General features: G+C 37.9%; 1 protein-coding gene across 5 annotated transcripts in view; it reads left to right on the top strand.

Annotated features, from left to right (window-relative positions):
• Window positions 1-14,776, top strand: part of DYM (dymeclin) — a 419,774-nt gene that overhangs the window by 48,442 nt on the left and 356,556 nt on the right. For all 5 annotated transcript variants that reach the window (XM_032422734.1, XM_032422732.1, XM_032422736.1 and 2 more), the window contains exons 3-5: window positions 1,252-1,304; window positions 10,100-10,193; window positions 11,179-11,312. In XM_032422734.1, the coding sequence (XP_032278625.1) occupies window positions 1,252-1,304; window positions 10,100-10,193; window positions 11,179-11,312 (281 nt within the window). The remainder of the gene's footprint in view (window positions 1-1,251; window positions 1,305-10,099; window positions 10,194-11,178; window positions 11,313-14,776) is intronic.

A 14,776-nucleotide genomic window follows, 5' to 3' on the forward strand; every position in this document is an offset into this window, starting at 1 on the left:
CCCTGCTTTCAGTCCTTTGTGGGTATATGTATATCCAGAAATGGAATTGCTTGATCACATAGTAATTTTATATTTAATTTTTTGAGAAATTGCCATACTCTTTTTCATAGCGCCTGCACCATTTTACACGCTCACCAGCAATGCACAAAGGTCCCCATTTCTCTACATCCTCTTCAACACTTACTCTCTTTTTCTTTCCTTTTTTTTTTAATAGCCATTTTAATAGGAGTGAAAGTGGTATCTCGTTGTGGGTTTGATTTACATTTCCCTAATAACTAGTGTTGTTGTACATCTTTTCATACATACGTGTTAGCCTTTTGTGTGTCGTCTTTGGAGAAATGTCTGTTTAAATCCTATGCCCATTTTTAAATTGGATTGTTTTTGTGGGTTTTTTTGTTGTTGCTGTTGAGTCAGAGATTTTTTGTGTTTTTGTTTTTGTATATTCCGGATATCAGTCTCTTTATCAAATACATGATTTGCGGATATTTTCTCCCATTCTTTTGGGTTGACTTTTCACTCTGTGATAGTATCCTTTGATGTGCAGAAGCTTTTAATTTTGGGAAACCCAACTTACAGATTTTTTCTTTTAATGTCTTTGTTTTTGGTGTCATATCCAGGAACTCATTGCCGAATCCAATGTCATAAAGCCTTGCCCTGTGTTTTTTTTCTGAGTTTTATGTCTGTCTGTGTCTGTACCTCCTCTTTGTCACTTTGTGTCTGTTTCCATTTTTCTATATGTTTATAAATTATTGAAGCTTATGTATATGTTCTCTCTTCTTGCCTTGTTCCTTTCTTTGTTGTTGATCTCTTTGAAGGTATTGCAGATATCATGAGATTCCATGTATCTCCTAAAAATAATGGCATTTTCCCCAAATAACTATAACCCCATGATTGGTACTGCCTTTAGAACTGGGCAGCTGGGGCCCCTGCTCTGTGCTTGGTACTTTGGAGTGACCTTCTTGCATTTTTCTAAGTCTCTCCACTCCTCCCTTCCCCCTACCCCAGTGCCTGAAAGGCAGGGCTCCTCGAGTGCTTCTGTTTTAGGAATCTCATATTGAGAATTATAGTACATTTTCTAATTATATTGAAAATAGAAGCTTAACTTTATTTTGTTGATTTTATTGTTTACCGCTATATACCATATTTTCCTCCTAAATCGCTTTTCTCTTTATTTTTATATATTCCTTTAACTGGTTAGCGTGTACATATTTAGTGTTGTAGTTATTAATTACTTTTCTTCTGTCTCTCCAGCACCGAGCTGAAGCTTTTGGAAGAAGCAACCATTTCAGTCTGCAGGTCTTTAGGTAAGGGGCAAAATGAGGATATGTGTAGATGTATGTGTGTGGCATTTATTTCAAAATTTGTTATAAATTTTGGTAGTGTAATATGAATTGAATTAATGAAGTGACATATTCTTGATGATAATATTTAATAATAATTACTTCTATTCATGGTGCTCAATGATGCCAGTAGAAGGGAACATTTAGTCAATAGGAATAAGACATGCTTATTAGCTTACTTGCAGGAGTGGTAATGGACTCTGCTAAGCCATACTTTTTCAGCTTGTTCTTTTTTTTTTTAATTGAAGAATAGTTGACATACAATGTTACGTTAGCTTCAGGTGTGCAACATAGTGATTTGATTTTGATTTGACATTTATATACATTACGAAATGCTCACCATGGTAAGTTTGTCCTCATACACAGATATTACAATATTATTGACTCTGTTTCCTGTGCTTTACTTTACAATCCCTGTGACTTACTTATTTTGTAACTGGAAGTTTGTACCTCTTAATCCCCTTCACCTATTTCAGTTATTACCCCCCTCCCCCCCACTGCCCCCAGCAACTACCACTTTGTTCTCTATATTTACAAGTCTGTTTTGTTTGATTTTTTTTCTTTTTCTTTGATTTCACATATAAGTGAAATCATACAGTATTGGTCTTGCTCAGATTTCTTTCACTTAGCACAGTACCCTCTGGGTCCATCCATGTTATTACAGATGGCAAGATTTCATTCTTGTTTATGGCAGAGTAATACTCCATTGTATATATATACCACATCCTCTTCATCCATCCCTCACTGGACACCTGGGCTGCTTCCATATCTTGGCTATTGTAGATGCTGCAATGAACCTGGGGGTGCAGATATCTTTAGAAGTTAGTGTTTTCGTTTTCTTCAGATAAATACCTAGAAATGGAATTGCTGGGTCATATGGTAGTTCTGTTTCTAATTTTTTTTGAGGAACCTTCATATTGTTTTCCACAATAGCTACACCAGTTTACATTTCCTACCAGTAGGGCACGAGGGTTCTCTTTTCTCCACATCCTGGCCAACACTTGTAAGTTCTTGTCTTTTTTATTTTAGCCATGCTGACAGATGTAAGGTGAAATCTCATTGTGATTTTGACTTACATTTCCCTGATGACTAGTGATGTTGAGCATCTTTTCTTGTCTGTTTGCCATGTGTATGTCTTCTTTGGAAAAATGTCTATTTGGGTCTTCAGCCTCTTTTTTAATCAGATGTGGTTTTTTTGGTGTTGAGTTCTTTACATATTTCTTTACATATGAATTCTTTACATATTTTGAATATTAACTTTTTTTTTTAAATGATTTTATTTTTAAGTATCTCTATACCCAGCACGGGGCTTGAGCTTATAACACTGAGATCAAGAGTCACATCCTCCACTGACCGAGCCACACCCAATAAGAATATTAACTTCTTTTTGGATATATCATTTGCAAATATCTTCTGCCATTCACTAGGTTGCCTTTTCATTTTGTTCATGGTTTCCTTCACTGTGCAGAAGCTTTTTAGTTTTATGTAGTCCCACTTGTTTATTTTTTACTTTTGTTGCCCTTGCCTGAGGAGACCGATCCAAAAAAATATTGCTAAGACTGAACTCCAAATCTACTGCCTGTGTGTTCTTTTAGGAGTTTTATGGTTTCAGGTTGTACTTAGGTCTTTAATCCATTTCAAACTTATTTTTGTATATGGTTACCTGAGAGGACCCTTATTTTTTTTTCTTCTTTGTTCATGTTCCTCGTTATACTTTTTTCTTTATGATTTGCCTGTAATTTGATGAGTTTTTTTTTCATTGGTTTATTAAGGTCTTTTTCAGTTCTGAAGTTTTCTATAGTAATGGCTTTGATTTTACTTGTGTTTGAGTTTCTTCTCCCCCAACTTAGGATCACCTGTTAACATTCAGGTTGGATCTCTGTTCTTTGCTTTCTGTATCTTCTTTTTCTTTGTCATCTTTCGTTTCTTAAATTTCCTCCTTTATGTCTTTGATTCAGTATTTTATACATAACAGTTCTGTCAAGATTCTAGTGCATCTTTTAGTTATTTCATTTTTTGGTTTGTTTTTAATCATTCTTTGTTTTCCAGGATGTCAGACTGCTCTCTTTTCATTATACTCATTTTTCCCAGTGGCTTTCTGGTTTTTTCTTTTTTAAATAGATGATTTTCTCATCTTCCACTGATGATACTTGTTACTAAATTCATTTGACAGATTTTTTAAAAAATACTTTATTTTTTTATTTTATTTTTTTTAAAGATTTTATTTATTTATTTGACAGAGAGAGATATAGCGAGAGAGGGAACACAAGCAGTGGGGAGTGGGGGAGGGAGAAGCAGGCTTCCTGTGGAGCAGGGAGCCCAATGCGATGCGGGACTCCAGGAACCCGGGATCATGACCTGAGCCGAAGGCAGACGCTTAATGACTGAGCCACCCAGGCGCCCTAAAAAATACTTTAATTTTTAATTATTTGTTTATTTATTTGAGATAGAGAGTGCAAGAAATGAGTGGGGTGAGGGGCAGAGGGAGAAGCAGGCTTCCCGCGGAGCAGGGAGCCCGATGCGGGGCTCGATCCCAGGACCCTGGGATCATGACCTGAGCCGAAGGCAGACGCTTAACGCCTGAGCCACCCAGGCGTCCCCCCCCATTTGATAGTTTTGATTCAGCTCTTTGGCTGAAATTTTAGCATAACCTATTCCTTACCCCAGTGTTACTGTTACTGTTTTTTCTTATTCATTAAGCCAGCAAATATTTATTGAGCACCTGCTATATTATAGGCTCTTTCCTATACCCTGTGCTATATATTCCATTATGTAGTCTATATTCTGGCAAACAAGACTGACTTGGATTCCTGACCTCATGGATCTGAGTAGGGGAGTCAGATCATAAATATACCTACTTTCATGTAATATGTCTCTTCAGAAAAATAAAGCAGAGTAAAGGTGCAGGGAGTACTCATGTAGGCACAGTGTTTGCTGTCAGAGAGGGTGCGCTTCTTAACCTTGCCCCTCATGTGGCTCCTGTAGGTGCTTGTTGAATCTGCTGTTAATTTTATCCTGAAGGCAGGATGATGCTATTTTCCAACCTAATTTCTAGAACTCAAGATTTTATTTTGTATAGGTTTTGCTTGGTTTAAGTGGGACTTTCCTTTACACTTACTCCTTGGCTTTGGAGTGTGAGGGAATTATAAAATTCCTGGATTGAACATCTGGATCAACATTTTTTCTCCCTGAACAACATGTTGCTGAACAACAGCACATGTTGTTCTGTGTCTGGTGTGTTTATTTCTTCCCAGTTGTTTTCTGGGGGTTGTAGCCTCAGAGTTGGTGTAGAAAGTGACTTGGTAGGAGATAAGTTTTCTGGTTGGAGTAGACAGTGAGTAGGGGGAGATTTTGTCCTCAGAAGTACTTTCAAGCAGTTACCCTTGCTAACCGTCCATTGACTACCAAATAAATACTTATGTCAGTTCTATAAACTCTGTAGTTAGTGAAAGTGTTCTCTGTTTTTAGGGGGAGGACTGTCTATCTGGAATTAGCATTTCTATGAACTTGTATCTGTTTGCATGTTTTCACGGGTGTTTGATTTTTTTTTTTTTTTTTAAAGATTTTTAAATTTATTTGACAGAGAGAGACACAGCGAGAGAGGGAACACAAGCAGGGGGAGTGGGAGAGGGAGAAGCAGGCTTCCCGCCAAGCAGGGAGCCCGATGCGGGACTCGATCCCAGGACCCTGAGACCACTACCTGAGCCGAAGGCAGACGCTTAACCGACTGAGCCACCCAGGCGCCCCACGGGTGTTTGATTTTTAAAAGTTTCACACTTCTAGAAATGAGGGCCAAATAACGTAGTAAAGGGGTGTAAGCTCATCTCCCAGTTTCACTCATTTTCACCTCGTGGGCAGGGCTCATCTGTATCCCTCACCATTACATTCCACTGATGATACATGGAAGTATGAAATATGTAAAGGAAAGCTGACAACTGGAAAGGATATACACAACAAACAATAGAAAGCAGAGTGTTCTCACACATTAGAGACAGACCTCAGGAGTCATATCATTTCACCCATAAATATTTTAGTATATATCTCGTAAGAATTTTTTTAAAGGAGAGCAATACCGTTATCTCAATAGAAGACAATTTTTAGCATAGTAAAATAGCCACCAAGTGTTCAAATTTCTAATTGTCTTAGTTTTTGTGAATCAGGAACCATATAAAGTCTATATGTTATTATTAGTTATTATTGGTATGTCTTTATTATTCTTTTCATAACTAATTTCCTCCTGCAATTGTCTCTCTCTTCCTTTTCTCCTATTTATGGAAGAAAGTGGGTAGTAGAGTTTGCCACAATGTAAATTTTGTTGATTACATCCCCATGGATTGTTAACCTGTCTCTGTCCTCTATATTTTCTGTATATTTGGTATTGGATTTGGGGACACCAGGGGTATTTTAGTGAAATATTGGGAAAGGTTGTTTCAGGGGCTGGAAGCAAGTCCAATCTCTCACCCAGATGGAAATTCTCTTTATAATACCCTTATCTGAGTGTTATTCAGACCTTGCTTGAACTCCTGTAGAGATAGGGAAGTCCCTTCTTTACACAAAAGCTGCTTAAGTGAACAGATTGTTACAAGTTCAAGTTCTAGTGTCAAATGAGTTAGTTTTTAATTTAAGTACCATTGTTATTTTAATTTAACAGTTGAGGACACTGAGGCGTGGGGAGGTGAAGTAAGTTGCTAGGTGTCACAGCTAGTTGGTGGAGCTGGGATTCGAACCTAGTCAGACTCTGTAGTCTAGTTCCATTATGCTTTTCTGCCTTCCTGTCAGCTATCCCATTCCTGCTCTGGCTTCTGAAGCTTATTCAGCCTCAACGTAACATTTGATTTTTTTTTTTTAAGATTTATTTGTTTATTTGAGAGAGAGAAAGAGAGCGCGTGCCAGGGGTGGGAGGGACAGAGGGTGAGGGAGAGAATCCCAAGCAGACTCCCCGCCGAGGCCAGAGCCTGACGTGGGGCTCAAACTCATGACCCCGAGATCATGACCTGAGCCGAAATTAAGACTTGGGTGCTCAACCGACTGAGCCACCCAGGTGCCCCATAACATTTGATTTTTACCAATTAACTTTGATCCTGTTAAATTCCATCAAGGTATTTTAGAATATCGAGTCTACCATTGGGTGGTGGTGTTTAAACATCAAGGAGCATACTTGTTTTATTAGTTTACTTTCCCCTCTACATCTTGTCTAAGAGTACTGTGAAAACTTAATTGTGTTAGAATGTCAGCTCCATTAAGACCCGGTGTTCTAAGTATCTTCTTAGTACCCGAAACAGTGCTGGGTACGTATAAGTAGCTCAATAAATACATGCTGAATGAACGCACGAAAAAGGTGTATGAAGCTTTAATTACATCAGTCAAGTAGCTGGTTACTGTTTCCAACAACATGGGGTTGTTTTGTTTTGGTTTGGTTTTGGTTTTAAATAGCTAACCATTTATAAATTCAAACAATTACTTATAAAGTCATTCAGTAATAAAGGAGCTGTTGAATGAACACAAGGTTGTGAAGTTGGGATTCTGAATTATGTTTGTAGTCATATCATCCTCAACTCTTTGTTTCAGTATTTTGTTTTGATTTACAATAGCTCAATAATATTAATTCACACAGAGATGCACTGGCTAACATTAAGTGTTTTTTATTACAGTTTATCCTGAAATCTCAGGATATTCTTTCAGTAAACTCCAAAGCTTGAAAGAGAAGTAGGAAATTTTTGTTTCAAGATTTAATATCTAATTAGATATCTATTCTTGAGGATAAAAGCTGGACAAAATCTGCCCTAACTTCCAGCACACGCTGCACCTTCCTGCTCACAGCGGGGTTCTTCTCCATCCAGCAATAAGGGGCATCGCCTGGGAGAGACTGTTGCGGAATCTCAGTTTCCACTTGACACACGCAAGATCAGAATTTAAACTTTAATAAGACTGCCTTGTGATTTAAAGGCGCATTAAACTTTGGGAAGCACTGTTAACTTCAGTAGGCACAGGGTGGTGGACCTGGTATTCTGCACATCCAGCGTGATCCCAGATAATGCTCTTGCCACTGCTCCGTGAACCACACTCGAATGGCAAGGTGCTAGTGTTTCATCACAATGAGAAAGTTACACAGTAACTTGCATTGACTCAAGCTGTGACAAGAACACCTACCCAGCAGGTAGATCTGAGTTAACTTGACAGTTATTGAGCACAAAGCAGGTATGCTGTAATGGTGTACTTATTCCCATGCATGATTTTTTAAAGTATGTATGTACATACCAGGATTTTAAAATATTTAAAATGTAACTGAAGCTTGGTACATCTTTCCAAATCTTTGACACATTTTCAAGAAGTTCAAATATATGCATAGAGATGGCAGCAAAAGCATAAACCTCAGGTCTGCATAAACATGAATTTTTCTGGCAGCATAGGCCGGTGTGTTTGCATGTTTGCATTTCCATTTTTCCAAACAGTTAAAAATATATTTCAAAAGAGAAAAATATTCAGAACTCTGGAATCTCACAGTTTGAAAATCTTACTTAAAGCAAAAAGACTGGGCATTTGTCACTAACACTGTTGACTTTGGGCTCAACACTTAACCTTTCTGGGTCTCTTTTTCTTTTTTTTCTTTTTAAAGATTTTATTTATTTATTAGAGAGAGAGAGTGTGTGCACACGCACACAAGAGCACGCACAGGCAGAGGGGAGGGGCAGAGGCAGAGGCAGAAGTAGGCTCCCCGCTAAGCAGGGGGCTCAGTGCAAGGCCAGGACCCTAGGACCATGACCTGAGCCGAAGGCAGATGTTTAACTGACCGAGCCACCCAGGCGCCCTCTTTTTCTTCATTAGTAAAATTAAAGGCTCTGACTAAAGAGTCTCTCTCTTCTGATGAGTTTTTTCTTTAAGTTTTTATTTGAATTCCAATTAGTTAACATACAATGTAATATTAGTTTCACATGTACAATACAGTGATCCAGCACTTCCATACAACCCCTGGTGCTCATCAAAACAAATGCACTCCTTAATATCCCATCACCTATTTCACCCCCCCCCGCCCCGCTAACCGTCAGTTTGTTTTCCGTAGTTAAGAGTCTGTTTCTTGGTTTACCTCTCTTTCTCTCTCTCTCTTTTTTTTCCTTTCCTTGTTTGTTTTGTTTCTTAGATTCCACATATGAGTGAAATCATATGGTACTTGTCTTTCTCTGACTTACTTCACTTAGCATAATACTCTAGCTCTGATGGGTTCTTAACTTTTGTCCTTATATGATATATTAGGGTTATCCAGAGACCCAGTAAAGCTAATGGTGTAAATTCCAGTTCAAGTCCAAAGACCTGAGAACCATAAGAGCCAGTGTTGTAAGTCCCTGTCCAAGGGCAGAAGACCAATGTATTAGCTCAACAGTCAGGCAGAGAGAGAGGATTCAGACTTCCTCTGACTTTTGTTCTGTTCAGGCCTTTAATGTGTTGGATGATGCCCACCCACTATGAAAAGGCCAGTTTGCTTTACTCACTTGAAAATTAAAGTGCAGGAACACCTTCATACAACATCCAGAAATAATGTTTAATCAGGTATCTTGGCATCCTGTGGTCCAGTCAAGTTGATACATAAAATTAACCATCACATATGTCTTACTGTGCAGACTGATAGAACTTTATATTTTCATTAAGCCTAATTTCTTGATTATAGGGATTGGTATAGCTCAGCATGTTAGAGGCAAGAATTGGAACCAATAGATAAGGATGTGTCCTTGAGCAGTAACAACGTAGACCCGAGGATCTGTTCAATGGGGGTGGTATTGGTGTTTATCTCCCATAGTTGGTTTTAAGGATTAAATGAGATGATGTGTATAAAGCACTTGGTGTATATTAGTCAGTGTCTGTTTCTTTTGCTGAGAAAAGTGAGGTTGGAGAAGAAAAGTAACTTGAGTTTTAATACTCTCTTAATTATAGACTTGACCTAGAAATCAGATCTTCTGATTCTCATGGCAGTATCTGCTCAATTCTTTGGCTGGATTTGCTGAAATGCCCACCTTTCAACTTAAAATTTTTTTAAACAAATTCTTTAAAATTTTTTCTGATCAAATAGCTTCTCCCTGGCCATATTGCCTTATGTTTCTGTTTATTTTTCGTTAGAATGATTTATGATTATCTGAGCAGAGTTTTACCATTATAGTTTATTGTATTCTATATACTGGGGATCTTTTTTTTTTTTACATTTTTTAAATTAACATATAATGTATTATTTGTTTCAGGGGTACAGGTCTGTGATTCATCAGTCTTACACTGTTTTTGTTTTTTAACATTTGCTTTTCTTTCTTTTTCTTTTTCTTTTCATCCCCCACGTTCTTGGAGCCCAACATGGGGCTTGAACTCACGACCCTGAGATCAAGACCCAAGTTGAGATCAAGAGTCAAACGCTTAACTGACTGAGCCACCCAGACGTCCCTAACATTTGCTTTTCTAAAGAGAAATATATATGTGTATAAATTGAGTATATATCAACTCTTATCTCTTTTCTTAATAATTTTGAATTCTGAGATGAATTGGCTACTTTCTTCTAATGTGCCTGTCATTTTCAGTTTGCAAATCATTTTTTGTTCAGAATTAAGACCAAGCAGCAATTTCTCTCATTATTTATTTTCCTAATTAGATGTGAAAGTACAGTAAAGGTTTGTCTATGGAGCAACTTCAATTTGACAACTTGGTTTTACAGATGCTATAATATGTTCACTTTGATTTCAGTTTTTAATTTTAACTTTTTAAAACCTTATCTTCTCTTGCAGTTGTAAACAACCCTCGAACAGGAAACCTTGGTGCGCTAATTAAGGTCTTCCTTTCTAGAACCAAAGAACTAAAACTTTCGGCAGAATGTCAGAAGTAAGCTGGCTGATTAAATCATGTTCTCTTTATATTTAGAAATACGAGTATTTTTCATTTTTTGGTAGACATAGATTATGGTCTTTTGAAAGCTATAAAGGAATTCTCATTATTAAAAAGTAAAAGAGAGGTTATAATTTACTGTCCAAGTCATTGTGGTGAGATTATGAATTCTGGAATCTGTTTGATTTCAGCATTTTAGACAATTTTCAGAAATATATTTCTTAAGGTTAATGGTGATATAATTATTATTAAAAAAGGTAGTTCCCCCCTCCATTATCACTGCTGCTCGTATCTAGTCTAAATAATGACTAAGTTTGAGGATTATTTCATTCCACATCTGTTTCCTTTCTACCTTTCCTAGTCGATGAAAGAAGGTTCAGATTAGATATTATAATTTTATTTTTATTTTAATTCCACTATAGGTAACATAGGTATTATAATTTTATATTTGATACATTGGAAGGTTAATCTTTTATGCACTCAAGCATTTTAAAATCATTTTTGGATGGCATTGTTCATTGCTCTGCTTCCAAACAAATTATATTGAATCCAGTTAAAATTTTTCTTGAGTCCATGGTTAGTAATACAAATAGCAAGTATTGTACTGGGCTGCTGACAGTGCCCTACTTAAAATTTTGGTTGTGTGCTTGCATATATTCTCTTTATGTTGGTATACTTTAAAAATTTTTTTTTCACTTTTCTTTGAACTGCCTGTGTGTGGGACAAGTATGAAGTTAAGAACAAAGAGCATCCATGCCTAAGGAAAACATTTTTATTAGGCTGACTCACTAAGTAAAATACAGAGAATGAAACATGAAGTAGACTGGAATAGTGTAATAAATCACGAGCCGTGAAAAGATATAGTTACTGTCTTTATGTTATAAGCAGAATGGGCAAAATGCTTGAGAAATCATGAACTAGATAGTGCTCATGCTCTCGATTAAATATGGATTCTTGTGTGAGTTCGGTTTTTCCCTTGCAGCCACATCTTCATTTGGCAGACACACAATGCTTTGTTCATTATTTGCTGCTTGCTGAAAGCGTTCATCTGTGAGATGTCGGAAGAGGAACTACAGCTTCATTTTACTTACGAAGAAAAGGCTCCTGGCAGTTACAGTAAGTATTGCCTTTGAAGATGTCCTAGGGATAGCCTGTGTGACACAGAAGGATAAAATTTGAGGAATAAAAGTAGAATTTTGAAAATTCTATTTTTCTTTCTATAATTTTCATTTCTAAATGACCTGGGCCTGTCACTCTTTTTTCTCCTGTATTAATTTCAGTGAGCCAAGACTCTCAATTTTTTTTTTCTTTTTATATAAGAAAGAAAGGAGGATTGAAACTTTTATTTACTTTTGACTTCCATGCATATGGAAGATAAAGTTAAAAACCAAAGTATACCTTTCAGAAAACAGAGATGTCAACTTCAGTATTATTACCAGGGTGATACATTAAGGGGGACAACCAATCAGAATTACAGATTTCATAAATGTTAAAGATTACTTTCATAGGACAGAACGGTCTCTGGGTCTTTGGGGCTACTTGATCAGAAATAACATTTAAGGACAGTTTTACGATGCTGAAATGTGTGGTCTTTTCCTGAAGACACAGGGAAAGGTTACCATTCTCTCATGATATTGCTGGAATTTTGGGTTGTTTTTTTGCCAGTAGTTAGGAAGGTCTGTAGTTTTCAAGATGGTGTTTAGTTTTCTTAGTATTAAAACTTAACAACTGAGAGAGTAGAAGGGCAGATTGGGATTCTTAAATGAAATATGGGGAATATAGTATTTTTCATCTACCCTTCACGCTAACTTCTCTTTGAGAGCAAAGGCAGTGTTGCTTGTAAGATTCCTGGGTTCATTTTTCAAAACACATCTCTGTCCTCTTTAGGCTTTTTGCCTACCTAGAGCTTTATATATTGATTTTTGAGTTTTAGGAAATAAATGTGTTTAATTTGCTATTGTGATAATCTGTATTTGTTAAACATATACTGATGTTTAAACAGAGCTTTTAATCAGAGTTGTGTCTTGCAAGTGTTAATTTTGTAAGGCTAGGACTTTGTTTTTGTGATGCTGAAACTGCCAAAACCAGCCCTGCTTGGGGAGTATCAGACCTTTCCACAGAAGGTCTAGCAGCAAGAATGAAGGGCGTGTTTACTCCATGGCACCTGAGAGCTGAGCCAACCAAGAACCTGCAAACCCAACACTTTGTTTTGTTTTATGTCAAAACAATTATGCATGCACTGTACTTTAAAATAAATACGATAATATTGTGTTAATATAAAATTATTTGTCATGCATACCATTGAGTAAGTTGATGCACTTCAGAGATACACTGAATTTATTTTGAGGCCCAGAAGGACCCTCTTTGTACCTACGCTCTCCACTTTTTTTTTTTTTAAAGAGTTTATTTATTTATATGACAGAGAGACACAGCTAGAGAGGGAACACAAGCAGGGGGAGTGGGAGAGGGAGAAGCAGGCTTCCCGCCGAACAGGAAGCCGGGTGTGGGGCTTGATCCCGGGAGTCCAGGATCATGACCTGAGCTGAAGGCAGACGCTTAACCTACTGAGCCACCCAGGTGCCCCTAGAAGCGCGGTTTTGTTGTGCATCCTACATAACCTAAAGTGAGGGCAGTGTAAAAATGACACTTTTTCAGCCGTGGGCCACATTATCAAGATGCTTATCTCACCAAAAGAGCCATCTGTGAAGTCTGATATTGGTAATTCTGTCTGTGCACTGGCAGATTGTCCTCTTTTTTTTTATATGGAGTTAGCAGTTCAGGATTTTATACACATTCTTTCGTTTTATTCTTTTCCTTTACAGTTGAGTCTACCGTTGATCCACCAGTTTTAAGTCCAGTAAATATCTTTTTAAGGTTAAACACTTCCCGTTTTTGGCATGTGTAATTATTTTCATTTTAGTCATACATGTTGTTAGTTTGAGATATCTGCTTATCACTGGTGTAAGTCCTTTTACATTTTCTTTTAATATCTTTTTACAATTTTTAGAAGTAATGAAATTAAATGATTGCATAGATTCTGTTAAATGGTAAAAAAAAAAAAAAGCTCACTATGCAGTACCTAAAAACATCTGTTTATCAGCTAGTATGTGAATCTCGGAATCAGGCGCGCAGGAGACCACGTGGGAGACTGCTCAGGGGTTGAGAGAATAGACAGTAGTATGGGTTGTTCGAAGGTTGAATTGACAGAAGCAGAGGACCATCTACAAACAGCTGAGCAAAGTCAGCTGAGGAATTTGAGGACTTTTTTGGTTCCAATTCACTGTAATTCTGCTGTGATGAGATGGATGTTGCCAGCACATTCAGTGAAGCCTTCCTTATGAGGGTCATGTAACTCTCCGCGTAAGCGCCCCATTTGTAATAGAAATTTGTGAGGATGTCCTACGTGAACATTTCCCCACAGGCTATGTATGGCATGGTAGTAGATTGTTTGCTAGAGGGAATTCGTATCATTTTGTAAATATAACTCTTTCCACTATTGCATTCCTTTGAGAATAGTCAAAGGGGACAAAGCTAGCCCTAGGCAAAACTATGAAGGACTATAAAATTATGACTGTTTTCCCTTTGCCTTCAGTGTGAGTCTGGTCTTCTGTCTTGGTATCATCCCCCATTACCCCAAGGTAATAACTAATACTTATTTTACATTTTGTATCTCACAAATACAATATTTTAAGTCCTTAGGGGTATGAATTTGTAATTTGTTTCCACAAACACTTATGGTGGTTTGTTTCTTTATGTATTTGATGATGTTGATTGTGAGCTTTTGTTTGTTCGTCTTAATCTGAGGCCCCAAATAAAGGAAGTATTTGCATTTGCTTCTAGAGGGATCTAGACTGCATCACCTGAGGCCATTTAACCTCCTTTAGAGGTTCTTGGTTTAATGTGACTGCTCAGGTTCAGCTTCCCAGTGGCAGGCTGGTGGCACGGCTTTGTATTGGCAGCTTTGTATTGGCATTCATCGTCAGGGTCACCCTACCCTTCAAGTTTGTTTACTCCTCAGTATTTTACTCTGGATTCAAGCCACAGTTTGTTCGCCTGTGGTTGCTCTTTTTGGTTATGGTGCAAGGGTCCCTGGAGATTTCCTCTACTTTCTGGAAGCCCATCAAATGCACTAAAAAGTGTATTTTAGCCAAGAACTAGTTGTTTTGTACAAGAGGCCTCTTTGGAGTAACGACTCTACTAATATTGTCGCCAGTGGAAGTCAATTATAGTTTCTTTACAAATATTTTTACAATTTTTTAAATGAGGGAAGTAGCCTTTGGAGATTGAGACTGAAGGTAGAGGCGCGCGCGTGTGCGCACACACACACACACAGGGGGAAAGAGTTGACCGGAAAGCCCAGGGAAGTGGGGGGGGGGGGGCGCTAGGATCAAGAGCACAGAGCAGGAGTGTGGGTTTGTGTTGGAGGGGCAGACCACCTGTGCCCGCAGCGCTGTGGGCAGGCACGGAGGGCACGGAGGAGCTGGGTACACACGGCAGCCAGTTAGCGCGGCTCTGGGGAGAGTAGAAAAGAGACTGGAGACTTGTCGAGTTCAGGTGAAATGCTTGCTTAACCACATTTC

Source organism: Phoca vitulina, unplaced genomic scaffold (assembly GCF_004348235.1).
Source record: "Phoca vitulina isolate PV1807 unplaced genomic scaffold, GSC_HSeal_1.0 scaffold27, whole genome shotgun sequence".
NCBI classification, from domain to species: Eukaryota; Metazoa; Chordata; class Mammalia; order Carnivora; family Phocidae; genus Phoca; species Phoca vitulina.